Raw genomic sequence first — 15,941 nt, forward strand, 5'->3', positions numbered from 1 at the left:
AATTTATATTTAGAAACTTTTTTATTCTACATAAATTTTCAATATAATTGATAATAAACGAGATATATACAAAACAAAAGTTATAATATACACTGTCGCCTAGAAATTCGATTTTTAGAATTATGAAGTATTTTATATTTAATAAAAATACCGATCAAGGATAAAATACTATATTATTCTTTAATAAATTAACCAAAGATTCTGATACAGTTAGCCTTTTTTCACCAACGATATTTAAACTATGCAGTTTTTATTTTATACGTGATCTGGGTAATGTTTTAATGGAAAAAATTGTTCAATACAACAAGTACACGCGCACAGACAAGTTTTATTTCCATAAATATCGAGAGGTGGTTCAAACTTCTGAGAGATAGTCTACGCGCATATTGCTTTGACCGTCCATCTCTAATTAACCCTTTGCGGTCAGAACTATTTTTAACCTTTTGTTCCAGTTAGTTTCCACGCATTTAGTTACTTTCACCGATGTCGTGTAGTTTACCAATATTTTAATATTTTAGTATCTAATAACACACTGAAAGTTATATATATGTATATGCATATAGAGTGATTCTGGAAACTGGGTCAAACTATAGCTCTTTCCTAAGCGCAGATGCAACAAAAAGAATTCTTCTATTTATTTATCGCGAAAACAAATCTTTAGAAACATATTTTATACTTTTGAATGTATTGTTCGTAACGTCGCCCTTTTTATCTTTGTTCTTTAGGGACTTTTTTTTTGCATCGAATGTTCAAGAATTATCACGTCACGAGTTCTCGAGTTTTGTCGGGCCAGTGAAAAAAAAAACAGAATCGTCGTGTAACCTGTATTTTGTGCCCGCTCAGACAGTTTTCATAGCAAAAAAAAAAATGTTATTTACTGTTTCACGATCTGGTAAAGAGTATTGTTACAACAGCGATTTATTCGGTGTGGAAAACATTGAAATTCGGAACAAACGCACGCACTCAGCCTGCAGAACGAGCAAACTATGTATTCTCGTGTCGTCGTTACTGCCACGAAATAATCTGCGTTCGTGAGAATAATTTTTAGAGAACATTTTCCAGCATCGTACACGAGGGAAAAGAAACAATGATTTCCATCTCATCCACCGCTCTATCAAGAGCATATTTCGTTGTGTTATTTTAAAGTGATCGACAACCCGAATGTAACATTTTCAATTCGGGTAAAATTCTATTTCTAATAGCAAATAGTAAGTAGTCGATTTTATTTTAATATTATATTTGTATTTTAATAAAAATTATATTTGAAAAATAATGAAAACATCGGGTCTTCGTCTTTGAAATATTTTATTTAGTCATATTTATTTTGACTTCGTATCAAACTTGAAAATTATTTTCATTGTCAAGAAATTGTCAAGTATTGTATTTCCAGAAATTTTTTCGTTGAATTTTAACTGGTTCTGGGTTGTTCTATGCCGATACTTAAAACTAATGTTAGGAAGCTAAAGGATAAATAACGTTTCTCGTCGAAAGTGACAAAAGCGAGCAATTTTGAAACGAGGTCACTGTGAGGGATCAAGCCGATGATAGCACAGCTTAATTTAGCGTAAACTGTATTTTATCGAAACCGATAAAATCGAATATAACCTCCGATGGAATAATACAAGTGATCATCAGCTATTAAATAATAATTCCCCGCGAATAATTGGATCAACAATAATGCGAACCGGTGCAGTGTGTAATGAATTACAGTGAATTATGTTTCATGAAGATTGTCGTAATTGAATGCGTTGTGAACTGTGCTCGTAAAACGGTAACAAGATTGTTTCGCGTTAAAAATTTTACAATATTGCTGCATGACGCATAATTAATAACAAAATATATACATTTAACATACAGATCGGCATACGCGTTCTCGAATTTTTATTTGTCGAAGTTAAATAAATATATTTATTATTTTTATATAGAAACGTTTTAGAACTAGCAGTTAATCGAACTTATTGGTTAATTTGATTTTTTATCCTAATTGATAGTTGTACAGATTAAATGGAAAAGAAAAGAGGTTTATATAAACTCTACGTGACTGCTTAAAAAAGTTTAAACATCAGGTTATTTTATTATTAAAATATAATGCTTGGATTGACCTTTACTTTTGCCTGAGATATTTTTTAAATTCCATTGATATCCATTTCCTCGTCGTCTATCCAGTTACGTTTCTATCCATTTGTAATTATGCCATCGGTCTATTTGGATTTAGAATTCAATGCAACGGCAGAAAACTCACGTGCGTTTATTATTATGTAAGCATATGCACTGACATGGAAATAATAACGTGCAATTTATCAACGGAATCGCAGCCGACCAGTAAATGTCGATACATCTGCACGGGCTCGGTCAACTTTACAACGATTTGAAACGGTGCCAAACTTTTGCAGGAACCGGGAGCCGAACCACTATAAATTACTCGTGTCTACCGTTTCGTGTGGATATCAATTATCAGCTATGTGCCCCGGAACGCGTTAAAAATATTAACCATGTGAACGTATCTACACTATCGCTCTGAAAGACTGGGGATTACTAGTCAGAATCGTGCTAATTCGTTTTTTCCATTCACCGATCCTGCATGACTCATGAACGGCCATTTTAATTCCCGATACACCGTCACCCTTTCGATAAATTTATAAACCATGGCCCAATCGATCGAAGAAAACTATTAAACAAAAACCCATTGCTCCGCGTAATAATTCCGTAATTCGTATTAACCAGAGTATACTAAAATGTTAGAGTTTAAAATTCGAGGTCTGGACGCCATGTTTCTACTGGTCACACGCTCTAGTGGTAAAATCATGCGTTTTTTCCTGCCTGAACCACCAGAGATGCCAGATTCAGCACCCGGTGCCCTACTCACACATACCAAATCACGCGTACGTGAGCTTGTAGAGTTTCGGAAAGTCGACAAAGGCAAACTGACACATGCTCTCTTTCTCGATTATTCCGAAGCTACCCGAAGTAATTTCGGACCGCCTCGTGGGAGTCGAGAGAGAAAGGCTCACATTTGCCTTCTGGCTTTTAACAACTGAGATCCGACCTCACGTCAACGGCATACGATTCGGAATCTCGACTGCCCAGGTATTTTTACTTGCCTTTCCTAGAGTTCATTACTGAACTCTGCAAATTACTCATGGTTTCTATTTGCCTCTGATGACCTCTGATGACCAGTGCTGACAAAAGTACAGAGCTCCCGACAACTTTTGACACCATACAGCGACTGTTACTGACTGCTCCTGATTACTGCTTGCCTCTGCTGGACTCTGCTGACCATCGCTTATATTTCTAACAACCTATAACGATTACTACTGACTTCTGCTAACCTCTGTTGGTCTTTGCTGATCTCTGTCAGCGTGTACTTCTCTCTGCTGAACTTTCCTGGCCTCTGTCGAACGCTACTGACCACTGCAGGTATTTCTGATAATGTATAACGATTAATACTTACTACTGCATGCCCCTACAAGTCTCTGCTTGCCTTTGCAGGTTTCTGCTTGCCTGTGCATGCCTTTGCTGGCCTCTGCTGAACACTGCTGACCACCCCTGATGCTTCTGACATCGTATAACAATTACTACATGCTACTGTTCGCCCCTGCTGATCTCTGCTTGCCACTGCATGCCTTTGCTCGTCTCTGCTGACCGCTGTTGACCACCTCTGATGCTTCCGACAATATATAACGCTTACTACTTGCTACTATTCGCCCCTGGTGATCTCTGCTTGCCACTGCTGGCCTCTGCTGACCACCGTTTATACTTCTGGCAACGTACAACGATTACTACGACTCCTGCCTTCCTCCGTTGACCTCTGCCAGCGTCCCCTGGCCTAAGCTTGCCTCTGCTGACCGCTGCTCACCACTGCTGACCACCGTTTATATTTCTAACAACGTACAACGATTACTACTGGCTACTGCCACCCTCTGCTGACCTCTGCCAACATCTCCCGACGTCAGCTGACCATCGCTGACCAACGCTGACCGTTGCTGACAAATTGTGACACGATGTAATGTAATATAATATGTTTATATGTATTAAAGTGTTGTATAATGTAAATCTATTGCAATAAATGATATAATTTCAAAGAATTCTATGTGTTCTCATCATTTTTACCCTTCGTTTCCTATCGAAATCATTTCCTTAGTTATAAGACGCTCCGAATCTTTTAAAATTTTCTAAGTTCCCCGAAAAGATTTCAAATTTCCCGCCATTTCAAATTACGTAATATTACGTAACATTACGTAATGTCTGCTGAAAGATTCCGGCCGGAGAAATTTTGAAGAGCTGTTACGTAATATTACGTAATATTACATAATGTTACGTAATATTACGTAATTTTTGCCGAAAAATTCCGGCCGCGAGAAATTTTGAAGAGCTATTACGTAATGTTACGTAATATTACATAATGTTACGTAATATTACGTAATTTCTGCCGAAAAATTCCGGCCGCGAGAAATTTTGGAGAGCTATTGCGTAATGTTACGTAATATTACATAATGTTACGTAATATTACGTAATTTTTGCCGAAAAATTCCGGCCGCGAGAAATTTTGGAGAGCTATTACGTAATGTTACGTAATATTACATAATGTTACGTAATATTACGCAATTTTTGCCGGAAAATTCCGGCCGCGAGAAATTTTGGAGAGCTATTACGTAATATTACGTAATATTACGTAATATTACATAATGTTACGTAATAGCTCTTTAAAATTTTGCCGAAAAATTCAGGCCGGGATTTTAGCCGCTGCCTGAAACTTCTTGGAAATTTCAGGGATTCCGAGAAGTTTCAGGGACCCCGGTAAGTTCCAGGGACCCGAGAATTTTCAGAAATTCTTAGAAATGACGTCATTTCTAATTTGGGAAATTTGGAGAGGGAAGGAGGGGTAAAAAATGATGAAAACACATCGAATTCTTTAAATTTATATCATTTATTGTCACAGATTTACATTATACAAAACTTTAATACATATAAACATATTATATTATGTTACATCATGCGACAAGTTGTCAGCAACGGTCAGTTGTGGTCAGTGATGGTCATCTGACGTCGGGAGATGTTGGCAGAGGCCAGCTTAGGTCGGGAGATGCTGGCAGAGGTCAGCAGAGGCTGGCAGTAGCCAGTAGTAATCGTTGTACGTTGCCAGAAATATAAACGGTGGTCAGCAGTGGTCAGCAGCGGTCAGCAGAGGCAAGTAGAGTCCAGCAGAGGCTAGCAGTGGCAAGCAGTGGCAAGCAGTGGCAAGCAGAGTCCAGCAGGGGCAGGCAGTAGCAAGTTGTAATCGTTATACGTTGTCAGAAGTATCAAGAGTGGTCAGGAGCGGTCAGCAGAATCCAGCGGAGGCAGGCAGAAGTCAGTAGGAATCGTTATACGTTGTCAGAAATATAAGTGGTGGTCAGCAGGGGCCAGCAGAGGCTGGGAAAGGCTAACAGTAGACAGTCGTAATCGTTATACGTTGTCAGAAGTAACAGGAGTGGTCGGCAGCGGTCAGCAGAGGCCAGCGGAGGCTGGCAGACGTCAGTAGTAATCGTTATACGTTGTCAGAAATATAAGCGGTGGTCAGCAGAGTCCAGCAGGGGCAGACAGTAGCCAGTCGTAATCGTTATACGTTGTCAGAAGTAACAGGAGTGGTCGGCAGCGGTCAGCAGAGGCCAGCAGAGGCTGGCAGACGTCAGTAGTAATCGTTATACGTTGTCAGAAATATAAGTGGTGGTCAGCAGGGGCCAGCAGAGGCTGGGAGAGACTAACAGTAGCCAGTCGTAATCGTTATACGTTGTCAGAAATTCCAGGAGTGGTCAGCAATGGTCAGCAGAGGCCAGTGGAGACCTGTTGACGAGAGGTCGGATGTTAGTTGTTCAAAAGCGAGAAGGGAAGTGTGAGCCTTTCTCTCTCGACTCCCACGAGACGGTCCAAACTTACTTTGGGCAGCTTCGGTGAATCGAGAAAGAGGGCATACGTCATTTTGTCTTTGTCGACCCTCCGAGGTCTTTCAGAGCCACACGTGTTCTTTCGTTAACGTAACTTTATGCAGTGTATACGCGTCGTGTCGTAGTTTAATTACAAATTAATGTATAGTTTCGTCTGTAAATGAAATGTTATAGTGAAACCGTAGCAAGTGTTACGCTCGAACAAGTTAGAGGCCCAGAGCGACTGAGACATTTCAAATAAATTGTCTCGCGTCCCATAGGAGCAAAGTGAAGTTATGTGCACCTGTCGCGTCGTAGGATGACTAATGTATGTATATTTTCATCTGTAAATACTCTTAAATACTCGCGAAAAGCGTAGGAAGTGGAAAATAATAGTACGAAATTAAGTTTTCGATTCTATAGAAAAGATGCACACACGTTTTGTCAGATTCGTGTGTCCAATCTGATCGATTACTGGCGTTTCAACGACGTCGTTGACCGGCCGGAATGAACTTACATGTAGCGAAACGCGTATAACGTTTATCAGATTCCCCATACAAACCTCGTAAACTTCGAATTTTATATATACTCGAAATTGTACTCCGCGAGTTCGGAAGCATCAAGATAGCGGGGAATAGCGAATTCCGTATCGTATCAGCGAACGTGACCCCTTAATACACGAGTATAAGAAAACTTTCACGACCGACCAGAACGAAGCTAATACGAAACCATTATCAAAAGTTAACGGCCCTCCATGCCGTAACTGCATGCCAAGATTTATTGTCTTCCATCCGGCCCGGAAAACGTGGAATTGGAAACTCAACGAGCAACTGTCCTTATAAAATAATTTATTTTCTATACTATTTACGCCAATATCTATAATATATAAAATTACAGTTATAAAACTGATAAATATTATTTCTTAGCAATTTATATTGAATTTGGATAACTTAATTATATAATGTTCATTATTAATGACGTATCCAGAAGACTTGCTTAAAGGGGGGAGAAGGATTGAAATATGTGAAAGTCCATTTTTTAATTTTCATTTGAAGAATTTAAAATTTCTTTCTAATATGTTTATTACTTACAGTCATAAAACTGATAAATATTATTTCTTAGCAATTTATATTGAATTTGATTAACTTAACCATACAGGGTGTTCGGCCACACCTGGAAAAAATTTTAATGAGCGATTCTAGAGGCCAAAATAAGACGAAAATCAAGAATACCAATTTCTTGATTGAGGCTTCGTTAAAAAGTTATTAACAAAATTATTAATAAAATTTGTTCATCTACACGAATTTTTTTCTCGCAAGTGTGTAGGATTTTCGGGGTATGACTATGGACCAAAAATGGTTGTAATTGACCCCTGCAACTGAAAGTAATTTTTCCAGACAGATTTGAAATTTTTTTTCTTCACCGAAAAATTTAGGCACCTTATCACCTGACGATTTTCCTTAAAAATTCGTTTTTTATTTTTAGTAATTTTGATTGGCGATGTATGGAAATTTTGTCTAATACTCTTTTGTAGATGCTCTTGAGCACTAGTTCAGAAAAAAGTTTCATTGAAATATATTCACTATTATAGGAGTTATGGCTGTTTGAAAATTAGACCATTTTTATAGGGTTTTTCTCATTTTGAGGAATCAAGGAACAACTTTTCGAATATTTTTGGAATTTCAACATATTCTCCATCAAAATATGCGTAGTTTGGTTTTTGAAATATTAAAATCCTCCAATCCGTTCAGGAGTTATGATATTTTAAAGATTCGCATGAGAACCATTTCTGGCCTCACATTAGATTTTCGGTAAGGAATTTTTTTCTCGAAAGTGAGTAGGAATTGAGAGGTATGTGTAATGACCAAAAATGATTGTGATTAACCCCTTAGATAAAAATAATTTTTTTAGAAACGTCTGAAAATATTTTCTCCGCTGAAAAATTTCAGTGAAACATATCAATGTATGGTCAGACATTACATATTCGGTAAGGAATTTTTTTCTCGAAACTGAGTAGGATTTTGGGGGTATTTCTGTTGACCAAACGTACTTGTAATTAACCCCTGCAACTGAAAATATTTTTTCCAGAACGATTTGAAATTTTTTAATTTCGCCGGAATAAGTTCTGGTAGGTATGGAACTTTAAACGTTAATAACTTTTTAACGAAACCTGAATCAAAAAGTTGGTGTTCTTGATTTTCGTCTTATTTTGGCCTCTAGTATCTCCCATTAAAATTTTTCCCAGAGGTAGCCGAACACCTTGTATAATGTTCATTATTAGTGACGTATCCAGAAGACTTGCTTAAAGGGGAGGGCGAGAAATATGTGAAAGTCTATTTTATAATTTTCGTTTGAAGAATTTTAAATTTGTTTCTGTGTTTATTACTTACAGTTATATGATAAATATTATTTCTTAGCAATTTATATTGAATTTGACTAACTTAACTATTTAACATCCTCTAATTATCAATCTTGAAGAAACTGTCTTTAGTATTAGTTGATATACCATAGTTGAATTGATTATTTAAAATTCTATCCGTGTCTGGCATAAACTCTCCGGGTAAACGAGTATCGATTATTTGACTTTCAGTCTTGCAGCTTTATCCCAAGGTCCTAAATAAAGCGATAATGAACACCGGTTTAAGCCCAGCCTATTGTAGGCTTATTAAGCATCAATAATCGCGCGTGGTTAATCGGAAGCTGGAAGTTCATGCAAAACAGATTAAAGATAAAGGAGGTTAAACTACGACCCTATAAAATGCTCGGCAATTAAGCACAAATCACCGTGGAAATTGTGCTCGTTACGCGTAGCCACTTCTCATGGGGAGAAACGTAGAACCGATACGCGGCAAACTGGAGTGGAAAGCTTGCAGAAGTTCATCTAGAGTGAAGATAAATGGAAGAGACGCTAGAATCGACGCAGAGTGTTTTGTCGCGTTGCTTGCTAATAACACTGTCCAACGAAATTGAACTTTTATTTTTGTAAATTCTCTCCTTCTCTTTTCTTTAAAGTAATTAAAAGTTTTTCTTCGTATCGCGTTTGTTATATATTAAACAGTAAGAGATAACTTTTTTCCTGACAAACACGCGAACGCACAATTTACAAATTACACCAAATCCAGTAAGGTTTCGGTGTGCCTTTACGCTGCAGACCTTTGTGTATTTTCATTTAACATGTTCCTTCGTTTTCAGTCCTTTCCCGTGTTTCTTTTGTTACAACGAAGGTTTTGCTTCCCTTTAACCCACAAAAGAACGTTCTTTTACAAGAATAAATTAACTAGAGAAGAAAGAGAAATATGACAAGAAAGAAAATGTATCTAACATAAATACTACGAAATTCACAGTAATCTGTATTTTAAATTATAAATGGGACATTTTCTTTCACAGTGTAAATGTGTATTGAAATATATTTAACAAATAAGAATTCTTCTTATCAATTACAACAGTTCGTTGATAATAACAAAATCAAATAAAAGGGGAAGTTTATTCACAAATAAAACAATTTTTCAGATATTATCAAATCACACAAAATAGAAAATATAATATATTTGACATTTTTCAGATAAACCAATTCACAGCAACTGGCATAGAAAGCAATAATAATTAACTGTTAGTTACTAAAATAAAATAGGAAAGATTTAAAAATTGTTTCTATATGTTATTTTCACTTGTATGACAAAGTAAGTAATTAAGATTTAAAAAAACTTTATGAAAAGTTCCACCGGAGGTTGTTTGCTAATTTATGACGTTTGTCGTCTCATTAAGTTAAAGGTGAACTCAACAAGTATGACGAGAAAAAATATAATACTCAGAAAGGAGTGGAAATACTGTAAACGTGGTTACGTAGCAATTAAAGTGAAAATTAAATCTCAGAATAAAATAAAACAAAGGTTGCACCGCGTATTTTAGCCAGGCTGACATTAAATGACCTTTCAAATGTTGTAAAAATACTTCCTTAAACCTACAAAACCGACATAGAAAAACTAGACGACGTCATACGTCATACATCATTTGTTACGTCCCATATTTAGAGTATAAATAACTAAAATGTTAAGAGTTATGAATATTGATTACAAAAATTATTAAATTGTACCTAGGTCTCATATAGTCATCTGGTTCAATTTTCGTTTGCAAAATTGACCAAAAATTTTGTAATTTTATCCGCTAAAATACAGCCGTATTCTTCTTAGAATTTTCCCGCTGTGAAATCTCAAACTTGTAAATTATCGTTATCCGTCCGCCATCTTAATTGGTTGTCGAGACCATGCGTATCCAAGTATTTTAATCTTGGTAATTCCCGGGAGCTTCGACAGTTATGGATACTTATGCTCCACGCGAAAGGAAGCCACAGTTTACACGAAATTCCTGTTCAATCGACAAGAATCCCCAACACATTTCTGTCGTACTATCTCGAGGCCCTTGGCACTTACTCGACTATCCAGTTTGGGACGCGAAAGGAGTGCGAACAGCGAATTACGGTTAAGGTGGGTCTATGCTCGATTTGCGTGAGAGATAATCGTCCCGAGAACAGGCTAGGTGATAGGTGAATGTGTAGAACCGGAATGAACGAGCGAAAAGATTGCGAGAGTATTTACGATAGGACGTTGCGGAAAGTGTAATTTAATAAAGGCTGAAGGGTGCCCCTAAAACTGATGCATTTAGGAAGCCTAACCCTCCGATTTCCTGCGTTTCACTACGCTAGAAACCGATTAACCTGATATCTAAAATACCTTTCGTTACGTACTCGACAATTTTAATCACCGATCTCAATTAATTCTTCAATTATTTGCACAGCTATTCCCCGAGAATGTTTTCTCCCAAACGTTTCCTGAAAACTTTGTGGCATTGTAACCGATGCTAATACAATGATGTATTACAAGGTGACCTCTAAATAACCTTGACTATTTTTCACAACAATAGGTCATTTAAAGGTCACATTGTCATACATCAACGTTTCCTGTACCTAAACCTTCTGGTACTCATTGTGGTATTGCAATTGATACTAAGGTAAATACAATGATGTGTGACAAGGTGACCTCTAAATAACCTTGACTATTTTTCACAACAATAGGTCATTTAAAGGTCACATTGTCATACATCAACGTTTCCTGTACCTAAACCTTCTGGTACTCATTATGGTATTGCAATTGATACTAAGGTAAATACAATGATGTGTGACAAGGTGACCTATACATAACCTTGACTATTTTTCACAACACTAGGTCATTTAAAGGTCACGTTGTCAAACATTATTGTATTTGCCTTGACATCGATAAAAATGCTCCACTCCGTTAAAAAGAATATTGACCATCTTAAAATCGTTGAAAAATTGACAAATTTATTTAAAAAAATTTGAAGCTACTAACAGTACAGTAATATAACTGGATCGTGTTACCTATAAAGCATTTCTCCGTCTTTAAATAAGTAAATACAAAGGTGAACGTAACAGAGTGATTATTACTACCAAGATCCCACAAATATATTTGCACGCCGCGAATAAAATTGCCCCGTTGGGGGTTTTGAAACGATCGCCAGTGTAATTACAAAAGTAACTGTTTTAGGTTGCTTATCGAATCGTTTTCCAGATATCCTCAAAGGGATCTGGCAATTCCTTCGACGTCGGTATCGTCTTTGATATCAACGTTTGGTAAATTGCATCGCTGGCAATTGCAGTTGCAACTCGCTCAAACGTAATCAGAAAAGCGCTGATTGCGTCACTGGTGCATTTACGTTTGTCTTCGGGCTACACCGGTATTGGAAAGACGTGCTCGTTTCGTAAGGAAACGATGAATAACGTTCATTACCAAGGTTCGAACTGCGTTCGAAATGAATCGATTCGCTGATTAACAATTAGTTAATCAATCAAACCAATCGCGCTCGTGTAGACCAGTATGCAATTTACTGGCAGTTTTATTGGATTAGGTTCATCACGTTTGCTCGCATGCAAAGGTTCCATCGAGAATTATTCGTTTTACAGCGATCTTATTTTGCTGTGTCGTGGGGCTACTCCAATTAGAAATTTACAAGTCGTGGATAGGTTTTGATTTTTATTAGGATTATCAACTGGTCTGGGGGACACAAACCCCTTTGATGATATTAACAATCGGCAATAATTAGCCTACTCGAATCAATTGCGTTAGACACTCGATCGAGCATGTACGCTTTATAGTGATTAATCGACCCGTAACGTCAATATTCTGACTCGATTATTGCATTCCATGCACTTTTAATGCTACGTGTGGCAGCTTCGATCGGAAATATAATTCCTGCGAACCGACATTAAGAATTAAATTATTACGTACACTATTTCATGAGTTTTTTTTTGTAATTGACTTACTGTTAACAGTATTAACACTTTACTAGAAAAATTCATTCTCAAGTTAAGACGTTGAGGGAAGTAAATTTGGATAGAATTTGTGAATTTTAACAAAGTTACAAAAATAAGTATTGAAACGATCTTTAGGTTATGTAGTTTACATTCGTCTAAAATTAAAATTTTACTTTTGCAGAATATTATTATACAGGGTGTTCGGCCACACCTGGGAAAAATTTTAATGGGAGATTCTAGAGGCCAAAATAAGACGAAGATTAAGAATATTAATTTCTCGATTGAGGCTTCCTTTAAAAGTTATTAAAAAATTAAATTTAAAAATTTTAAATCATTCTGGAAAAAATATTTTCGGTTGCGGGAGTCAATTTCAATCATTTTTGGTGAACAGACATACCCCCGAAATCCTACGCACTTTCGAGAAAAAAAATCCTTACCGAAAATGTAATGTCAGACCATACATTGATATGTTTCACTTAAATTTTTCAGCGGAGAAAAAAATTTCCAGATCTTTTTAAAAAAATTATGTTTCGCTAAGGGGTTAATGACAATCATTTTTGGTCATTACACATACCCCCCAATTCCTACTCACTTTCGAGAAAAAAATTCCTCAAAGAAAATATAATGCGAGGCCAGTAATGGTTCTCCGAAATTTCATGGGAATCTTTAAAACATCATAACTCCTGAACGGATTGAAGGATTTTGATGTTTAAAAAAGTAAACTACGCGTATTTTGATGGAGAATATGTAGAAATCGCAAAAATATTTGAAAAGTTGATCCCTGACCCCGTAAAATGAGTGAAACCCCATAAAAATGGTTCAATTTTCAAACAGCCTCAACTCCTACAATAGTGAATATATTTTAATGAAACTTTTTTCTGAAATAGAACTCATGAGTACGTACAAAAAAGTATTAGCCAACGTTTCTGTAGGTCGTCAAACAAAATTATTAAAAATCAAAAACTAATTTTTCAGAAAAATCGGTAGGGCGTAGGTGCCTAAATTTTAAAAATGGGCCGAAAAAATACATGGGTTGTAAGGTTTGCTCACAGGTTGTCGTTCTACAGGCGGTACTTTAAAGGTTAATAACTTTTTTTAATGAAGTCTCAATCAAAAAATTAGTATTCTTGATTTTCGTCTTATTTTGGCCTCTAGAATCTCCCATTAAAATTTTCCCCAGGTTTGGCTGAACACCCTGTATATGGTAAATAGTGCATTTATTTACAAATTTAATTTTCTTAAATTTCCAAGAAAAGTATTTTATCTCTCGAATGAAAAGGAAGAAAAAAATGAGGCGCGAAGGAATTAACCAAAAGGAAGGTGTGTAGTGGTACGGTAATGCGAAAATTATAAGAATAATTCTAAGAATATTCAAAAAGTTCTTCCTTAACCCCGTATAGTGGTCCAATTTCCTAACGTCCATAACTCCAAAAATAGTCAATGGATTATATATGGTTAATAGTGCATTTATTTACAAATTTAATGTTCTTAAATTTCCAAGAGAAGTAAATGAAAGGGAAGAAAAAATGAAGCACGAAGGAATTAACCAAAAGGAGGGGTTGTGGTGGCACGATAATCCGAAAATTTCGCCCCCTCGCGCGAGATTAACAATGAAGTTCGTCCGGGAGGGCAGAAAAAGCCAGCTGTTATCTGTATTTAAAGCGCTAGCCGGGTTTGTGCATGGAACAGCAGACATTTCTAATGCGGTGAAAGCAATAAATGGCAAACTTCCGCGGCTGCAGCCAGATACGCCGGCTGCATAATTAAGGCCGCGGAATGACACCGACACGCCGCGATAATGCGGAATCGGTCCTCGTATTTCGTCGACGAGAAATGGTCGCTGTCAGCGCGTACCCCCCGTAGAGAAAAGAAAACGACCGCTTCTTGCGGTCCCGTATCTGATACACGTGCCACCTTCGCTAACATCGATTCTGTTAACACGGAATCCCTCCTAAGGGCACCGTATAAGAAACGACCGCCTATACATCACCCGTAGTTTCAATTGGTTCGTGAGCCGATAACGTGGTCTAACCCTTTGCGGTCAGTTTTGATATTTCGTTACGGCGGATCCTCGCGTTTCGACGCCATCTTGGGATCCGTGCACCGATTCAATTATTTATATCCTGCGGCTCGCGTGGACTTTCTTATTTTATAATATATTTAATACTACGGTGGAGCATTATTTATTCGATTCACCACCTTTTTTTATTAGTTTCAAATTATAATTCGTTAAATCGGAGGTCCAACCATGGACAGTTTCAAATGTCTTACTCGCTGAAAGAAAATCGCAATTTTAAGGATTTCGAATGAAACTTAATCATTCACACTTTGCAATTTTAATTATAGTTTATATTTAATACTGTGGTGGAGTATTATTTATTCAATTCCTCTCACCACCTTTTTTTATTAGTTTCAAATTATAATTCGTTAAATCGGAGGTCCAACCATGGACAGTTTCAAATGTCTTACTCGCTGAAAGAAAATCGCAATTTTAAGGATTTCGAATGAAACTTAATCATTCACACTTTGCAATTTTAATTATAGTTTATATTTAATACTGTGGTGGAGTATTATTTATTCGATTCCCCTCACCACCTTTTTTTATTAGTTTGGAATTATAGTTTGTTAAATCGGAGGTCCAACCATGGACAGTTTCAAATGTCTTACTCGCTAAAAGAAAATCGCAATTTTAAAGATTTCGAATGAGACTTAATCATTTACACTTTGCAATTTTAATTATAGTTTATATTTAATACTGTGGTGGAGTATTATTTATTCAATTCCTCTCACCACCTTTTTTTATTAGTTTCAAATTATAATTCGTTAAATCGGAGGTCCAACCATGGACAGTTTCAAATGTCTTACTCGCTAAAAGAAAATCGCAATTTTAAAGATTTCGAATGAGACTTAATCATTTACACTTTGCAATTTTAATTATAGTTTATATTTAATACTGTGGTGGAGTATTATTTATTCAATTCCTCTCACCACCTTTTTTTATTAGTTTCAAATTATAATTCGTTAAATCGGAGGTCCAACCATGGACAGTTTCAAATGTCTTACTCGCTGAAAGAAAATCGCAATTTTAAAGATTTCGAATGAGACTTAATCATTTACACTTTGCAATTTTAATTATAGTTTATATTTAATACTGTGGTGGAGTATTATTTATTCAATTCCTCTCACCACCTTTTTTTATTAGTTTGGAATTTAGTTCATTAAATCGGAGGTCCAACCATGGACAGTTTCAAATGTCTTACTCGCTGAAAGAAAATCGCAATTTTAAAGATTTCGAATGAAACTTAATCATTCACACTTTGCAATTTTAATTATAGTTTATATTTAATACTATGGTGGAGTATTATTTATTCGATTCCTCTCACCACCTTTTTTTATTAGTTTCAAATTATAATTCGTTAAATCGGAGGTCCAACCATGGACAGTTTCAAATGTCTTACTCGCTGAAAGAAAATCGCAATTTTAAAGATTTCGAATGAGACTTAATCATTTACACTTTGCAATTTTAATTATAATTTATATTTAATACTGTGGTGGAGTATTATTTATTCGATTTCCCTCACCACCTTTTTTTATTAATTCAGAATTAATAATTCGTTAAACCGGAAATCTATGGACAGTTTCAAGCACAAAGCTGATTTCCCAAATGTCTTACTCGCTGAAAGAAAATTGCAATTTTAAAGATTTCGAAT

At 36.2% G+C, this 15,941-nt stretch overlaps 1 protein-coding gene across 6 annotated transcripts in view; it reads left to right on the forward strand.

Annotated features, from left to right (window-relative positions):
* Positions 1 to 15,941, forward strand: part of LOC143343679 (protein amalgam) — a 277,114-nt gene that overhangs the window by 207,367 nt on the left and 53,806 nt on the right. Inside the window, exons 7-8 of one of the 6 annotated variants that reach the window (XR_013079998.1) lie at positions 2,758 to 3,087; positions 3,178 to 3,287. The exons of 4 other annotated variants lie outside the window; for them this stretch is intronic. Coding sequence is in view for 1 of the 2 variants with exons in the window: in XM_076768820.1 (XP_076624935.1) it covers positions 2,758 to 2,794 (37 nt within the window). In the remaining variant the exon portion in view is untranslated. Of the gene's footprint in view, positions 1 to 2,757; positions 3,288 to 15,941 lie in introns of those variants that run through there. One more of the 6 variants, XM_076768820.1, reaches the window with a different exon arrangement.

The sequence above is a fragment of the Colletes latitarsis genome, chromosome 7 (genome assembly GCF_051014445.1).
Source record: "Colletes latitarsis isolate SP2378_abdomen chromosome 7, iyColLati1, whole genome shotgun sequence".
Lineage (NCBI taxonomy): Eukaryota > Metazoa > Arthropoda > Insecta > Hymenoptera > Colletidae > Colletes > Colletes latitarsis.